Below are 6,496 nucleotides of genomic sequence, written 5' to 3' on the forward strand. Positions count from 1 at the left end.
CAAAGAGACCTGTTAAAGAATCAAATGAGCAACACTAGTTTGATCTTGTATTATGTCTTATTTGTATCTAACGAGCTACCGACGCTGATGAATCGAAATTGAAAGAGACTTTTTTCGAAAAAAAAAGAAAAAAAAAAGAGGGTGGTTCTCATGTCATTGTGATTGTCTTTTGAAAGGGAAGTTCATCATCGCCGGTGCCAAGAGAGTCAAAAGTTGTGCGGTGTAGTTCTTATCTGATTGATACGGGCAAGGACACTCGACTTGGGGCTGTGGACCGAGACGTGTGAGTCATATCTCTCCACATTTTAGGCAATATGCTTTTCTCAGGGTTGAAGTCACTTGTCCCTTGGCTGGGCTCCTCCAAAGTGATTGGACTTCGCTTTTTTAAAGGTTGGTACCATAGTGATTGGACTTGGCTTTTTTAAAGATTGGTACGATTAACCACATGAGAAAATATTATTCACCAACGTTAGTAGATTGGATTATGTAATGTGTTTGGAATCACCAAAGGACAAAATTTTCTACAGAATGAGAGCCTAGTAAGTTCTCATAGGCCTAACAATCACCTAAATGAATGCTAATTTACAAATCACAATTTTGACGTCACAACAGTGGAAACAAGTTACTCCCTGTCTCTTCAATTGAAAAATAGCGATATGGTCATCATGCCAAAAAAATAAAAATAAAAAAATGCCACGTAAGTGCGCAATGAAAATACTGTAGGTCTCGTTTGTTGTAAAATAGGGCATGTAACAGCAAAGCTAGACGGAATCCTAAAAACTTGGAACATTGATACGACTTTAGGGTTTTTGTCGGTTGAAAATAATTTGACATGAATATATTCAAATAGTACTGATTTGAGATTTTTTGTAATATTAATTTTGATTATATAGATTTCTCCTTTTGAAGAGATGACTCCCATTTCATTTGGCAAGTGAAATGCCCCGTAGTATTTGGGTAATTACCGCTAAGAATAGTGGTAAGTCAAGTTCACACTAGGACTTGGTTGCATTTATGTTCTTCATTGGTTTATGCTAAAGTTCATTCTCTTTCTCACTTTCCATCCCACTAGTCATCCCCCGTCTAAGTCTTGTCGGCCCCAAGTCGTTGTCGACCTTTTTTTCTTTTTGGTCGGTAAGTCCTTATCTACTTAAAAAACAAAGCGCAAAAAGTTTAATTCTTACATGGTCTTAGCTAGTTTGGACATCACACTTCACACATCATCAAACGCAAAATTGTGGTTTCAAATTTTTGCCATAATTAATAAATTCTCAATGACGATTATTTTATTGCTAAACGAACTGACATATTTACAAATTAAACGGACAACATGAGTTCAATTCTTTATATCATCAAGTGTAAACAAACAATTGTGTATTAGGACAATTCACCCAAAATCATGTCTAATGGAGCCAATGGGTCATTGATACCGATCAATTTGAAACCGACTTTCCTTATAAAAGTCCGATAAAAAGAGGAAAAATTATTATTTCATGTTATTGTCCTTTCGAGTTACTTCCATCATCGCCAGGACCAAGGGGGTCAAAAGCAGTGCGGTATAGTGCTAGCCTCACTGATATGTGCTATCACTCTCGAGTTAAGCTTGCGGAGAGAGACATATGAGTCATGTCTCTTCACATCTTGGGTGACATGCTCTTGTCAGGTTTGATGTCTATTTTCTCCAGGCTGGGCTCATCATGTGACTGTGCAACTAGTAATTTGACGTCACAACAGTTGAAAACAAGTTGGGTAGATTCGGATTTCCCCAATTTTCCATGATCCTCCATTGAAAATTGGCGATACTACGGCATCGTCGCTCCCAATTTATCTGGAAAGAGAGGGACGAAGGGATAAGAGTGAGCTGCATAGATGCGAGAAGGACAAGGGAGGATAGAAGAGAGGAGTGTTGTAGTTGGGCGGTGGCGATTGTCGGGTGGTTGCGACCTGCCTATGACAGTCTTAACTTTTTGCATGCAATAGAGATCCGCAATTCTCCAAGGCTTAGGGTCGCGAGTAGGAATTATAGAGGAAAATGTTTTTATTTTTTATTTTTTTATGGCGCACCACTATAATTTGAGTCATCAACCTTCACTTCTGTTTATGCTCATTAATTATATTTTTTCATACCCCACAATCACTTCTTCTCATGTCCAATAATCTCCTCTCTTGATTATTTATAGGATTAATACCACTAAAAAACCCCAAACTCAAATCAGTATGCAGTGAATGATAAATTTATTCCAAACTATCTCAAACTACTCCAAATCGGTAAATTTATGACAAATTTACAAACTATTAATTTTTGGAAAGTTTTATCATCAAATTCTTGAATTAGATGACATATAACAATTGATAGGTATATCGATTGAGGTTTTACACTTCGTTTGTCACAAGCGTACCAATTTGTAATTTTTCCTTATATCATCCAATTTAACAAAAACTAATTGAAGGTAAATTTATTTTTAAAAAATGTACAAATATGGAGTTTTTTGTGGTTAAAAAATTAGTTGGGATAATATGTACCAAGAGCTTTTATATAACATTAACCCTTATTTATATATAACAAAATATCACAACAGCGCACGCGGATAACACTTCAATGGCTGTGAGATATGGACGTCTCTTCAATGGGGCGATGATTTGAGGATGATAATTTCCTTTTTCAGTCCTTTTTTAATTATATTTACTTTGTTAGTTTTCTTATTTGTTTAAACCCATGTTTACTTTTTATTATTATTTTTTGCCAACGTCATTTTAGATTTAAATCTGTTGATTAATTTTAAGAAATATTTGATAATAACAAATGTCACATAAGCATGATGAAAATACCGTTGACCTTGTTAGCTATCATGGAGGACGTTTGACGAAATTGGATATAATTGTAAAAGAGGAGAAAAATAGGATAATGGCACCATTTTAGGAGTTTTCGTGAGTTGAAAATTAATTTGGAGTTAATATGTTCAAGTAGTACCAGATTTTCTATGATTGATTCTAATAATATGGATATATTATCTTTTTTTTTTCTTTTTCCTTTTTCTCCTTTTTGAAGAGTTGAGTCCCCTTTCATTTAACAATTTTAAGTGCCAAGTTCATGCTAGGATTGCCTCTATATTCTGCGTTGGCTTATTTTATAGTTCATTTTGTTTCTCACTTTCCGACGGTCAAGCATTGTTTAAGTCATGGCGGCCCGAAGGTCGTCTATCTAAAACGCACAATTCGATTAAGCTGTCTTTTGGTATGGTTCTTGTGTGTCTCCCAGCGAGATTGATTTAGATTGTTTCACGAAGAATTCTAAGAGTCTACTGTTGATGGACTGACACAAAGAAGATTAGTCATTTAAACACTATAAATGTTTCCCAACTTCCTAATTACATTAATAATCACATAGTATTTAACTCTTTGATGCTCTTCCCTTCCCGTGGAATAGGTCACACGGACCGAGCAATATAAATTGTGTCTGATTTATTTCCTCTCTTCTAATTTATTTGTATTCGATCGTTTGTTTGCCCAACAAAAGCAAGACCCGTTCTACATCATAAGCTTTCTCATTTCATATTTTTAAATATGACTGGAGCACCAAGATGCAAGGGAAACTCCACCTAGTAGAAGGCGGAAAATTTCTAAGATACATGAGTGTAATATATCATCTCATTTTTACTATTATGCACTTGATTACGCCAAATTGTCTTAACAGTGTAAATGAATATTGCGATGCTTTCATACTTAATTACACTGACACATCGTAATGTTATGCAAGACACCCGAGTTATTCCAAGAAGTGGATTAAAGTCCGAGACCCATCCTTCTCCAAAGGGAAAGAGAGAGAGAGAGAGAGAGAGAGAGAGAGAGAGAGAGAGAGAGAGCATAAGGAAGTATTTAAAGAAGGTTGAATGCAAAAACTACATAGAGAATGCAACTCGTACTTTAACCATATTAGAAGGGTAAATGTGTTGAAAGTTTCTCATATCGCTTGCCTACGGGGTTAATATGTTATTTATATACATGTGGTCTTCCTTCACCTATAAAGTTAAACTTTTGGGTTGTATCTTATAACATGATATCAAAGTACAGTTTTGCCCACATGTTCCTAATCCCAGCTTGCACGTGAGAGGGGGCTTAAAATATTCCATATGACTAACATTCTCACATAACAGAAGGGCCAATTTCATATAATTATACAGAAATACTTGGAAATGATTTGGTATGAAAGATTTCAGAAATGAAATGTGTACTGATATTCACACAAACAGTCAGTGAGGAAATTGTTTGGAGGGAGTGTGAGAACAAGACGATTGTGATAACATCATACTATGCCAGGTAACAAATGAAAAGGATTGGAAAAGCTCAAGCTAGCTTGTTTAGAGCTTTTAAAGAAACATTTTGCAACTCCACGGAATTAAATATGTGGTTACATATTCATGAGAAAAGAACGACAAACCTCTGAAGATTCAATAATTCTGCAACATTCAACCAGCACTAGATTAAGGATGAGACTCCATCAGCATATCATTGACAATCTTCTGTAGCCTCTCAGATATTCTCTCTTCTGAAGAATCGCCTTCTCCAACCTACAATATTCTCAACGTAGAAAGAATACTGAAGAACCAGCCAATTGAAAGAACAACATAAAGAAGGAAATGAAAACATCTCTTGGCCAGGAATTTCCTTCAACCTCTTTATGTTATAAGTTAAAAGTCAGAGAAGCTTTAGCTTTTGTCTACTTGGTGCGTGAATTAAACATGGTTGGCTCTTATGTCTTACTGTCAATACCGTCACAGCTGATAAAGTTACTATGCACGGACCAGAGTAACCTACTATGATTAATTTGTGCTTCTCAAAATTGCTCTAGGAATCCCTAAACGAGTCATACTATCGCTAGGCGTATTAAACCGGGTTTACTGAAATTGGTTTACAAATTGCACGCGAGTATTTTAAACAAGCGAATTAGTTGTACTTGTACTGGCAACACGAGTTTGATTACCACACCAAGTGGCAAATAAGTTTATCTTTAGGTCAACTACCAAGACTACCATCTTATATAATCCACAAGATAATGAGAAATTTCATGATCAATGAGATTATACTACTTGAGTAAGTCGGGCACCCCTGTCATATTAAAACAAGTGGATCATAATGGAATGCATAACAGAATTTCATCACGTCTCTCCATAAACTAATCTTATTTATTGTCTCTACAATGAGTTTCAAAAATCTATGTTTTGAACTAAACTTTTTGTTCTAAACGTACAATTTCTAACCATTTTGGGCTCAAAATATAAACAAATTCTTACCTTGGCATGAATGGTATGAAGCATTGCATCGCCAACATAAGAGGAACTGGCATTGACAATATCAGCTCCTTCTTCATGAATCACTTGAACAGTCTCATTGAACATGAACTGGCCATCCAATCCGGTAACAAGAACAACCTCCAGAATTGACTTGTTGTTCCAAATTTTGATCTCCGGCGACTTGAATCCAATCATCGGTCCACTGTTCATGGTCGTGTTGATCTTTCCTACTTCTAACAACTGCTCTTTCTGCTCCCTCATTTTCTCCACCTTCACTTGTAAACTCCTTATGTAATTGGCTGCTTCACCTAATTGATCAGGCAACGACAATGTTCTTTCCTACAACCAAAACATAAGTAAGCAAGGACAACTGTTAACTCAAACTTTATCAAAATGCATTGACAAATATACTAGGAGCAAAAATTCAGAGACTTCGAACTCAAGAAGATACTCTCTAATCTCGCCCTCCTCAACAGAACCTATCAAATACCAATATGATGGACCTCATACTGAACCCTGTTTTAAAAAAATTCATTGATAGACAACTGAAATCTCGCACTTAATTTACTTGAAATTTTGCTCAATTCTGACTAACACTTTACAATCCGTACGATGCTAGACATTTTTCGTCAAGATCGAATGAGGGGCCATCACCAAATCCTTGTGCTTTACTAGAAGTTTGACCAAAGGAGAAAGAGAGAAAACCCTAGATAGGTCTCGTATTTAGGGGAATTTAGTTTTGTTCTTTATTCATTTTAAAAAAAAATCGGAAACTAGGAATGATTTATTTTTAAAATGGCTAAATATACCATCTGGGAAACAGAACCTTGACATCAATAATGCTGTTTTGTCCGCAATAACCGCGAAAATAATTCAGTGGAGAGAGAGAGACAGAGAGAGGGAGAGAGAGAGACCGTAGGACTCTGTGGAGGAACAAGGGAGTGGAGCTCGGAGAAGAGGGCTTTCATTTGATTTCTCCTGTTTCTCTCTGTCCTTTTGCGGTCGGGTCTGGATGAACCGGGCTTGCTCTCCATCATACCACACCTCGAATTACTGAACGCCAAGATCAGAGCAGCATACGTTACTGAGAAATCTGAGTGGATATAATAGGTTTGATTCCACTCCTTGTTGGGAAGAGCTTTCACCTCATTGAAACTGCAAAATGGGAAAAAGTTAAAGGTGAAATATGATTATTCAAATGCCAC

The 6,496-nt window shown here is 36.3% G+C and overlaps 1 protein-coding gene across 2 annotated transcripts; it reads right to left on the bottom strand.

Moving 5' to 3' along the window:
• Positions 1–4,334: 4,334 nt before the first annotated feature.
• LOC120285935 (transcription factor bHLH162-like) lies at positions 4,335–6,496 on the bottom strand. Of its 2 annotated transcripts, none has more exons than XM_039314097.1 (3): positions 6,206–6,496; positions 5,292–5,630; positions 4,335–4,568 (listed from the first exon to the last, which is right to left on the bottom strand). In XM_039314097.1, the coding sequence occupies exons 1-3, from the start codon at positions 6,326–6,328 to the stop codon at positions 4,482–4,484; spliced, it is 549 nt and encodes a 182-aa protein (XP_039170031.1). In that variant the 5' UTR covers positions 6,329–6,496; the 3' UTR covers positions 4,335–4,481. The 2 variants fall into 2 exon arrangements, with proteins under 2 accessions (XP_039170031.1, XP_039170032.1); XM_039314098.1 differs by lacking the exon at positions 6,206–6,496 and adding an exon at positions 5,903–5,973.

This window comes from Eucalyptus grandis, chromosome 5, assembly GCF_016545825.1.
Source record: "Eucalyptus grandis isolate ANBG69807.140 chromosome 5, ASM1654582v1, whole genome shotgun sequence".
Lineage (NCBI taxonomy): Eukaryota > Viridiplantae > Streptophyta > Magnoliopsida > Myrtales > Myrtaceae > Eucalyptus > Eucalyptus grandis.

Bases quoted from the DNA above. Each gene is read 5' to 3' on its own strand.
- LOC120285935 (XM_039314097.1), bottom strand. From the start codon at position 6,328: ATGATGGAGAGCAAGCCCGGTTCATCCAGACCCGACCGCAAAAGGACA. The intron at 5,631-6,205 runs GTCTCTCTCTCT...TTTTGGTTGTAG, and splicing joins TTCCTCCACAGAGTCCTACG to GAAAGAACATTGTCGTTGCC. The intron at 4,569-5,291 runs GTAAGAATTTGT...AGAATATTGTAG, and splicing joins TTCATACCATTCATGCCAAG to GTTGGAGAAGGCGATTCTTC.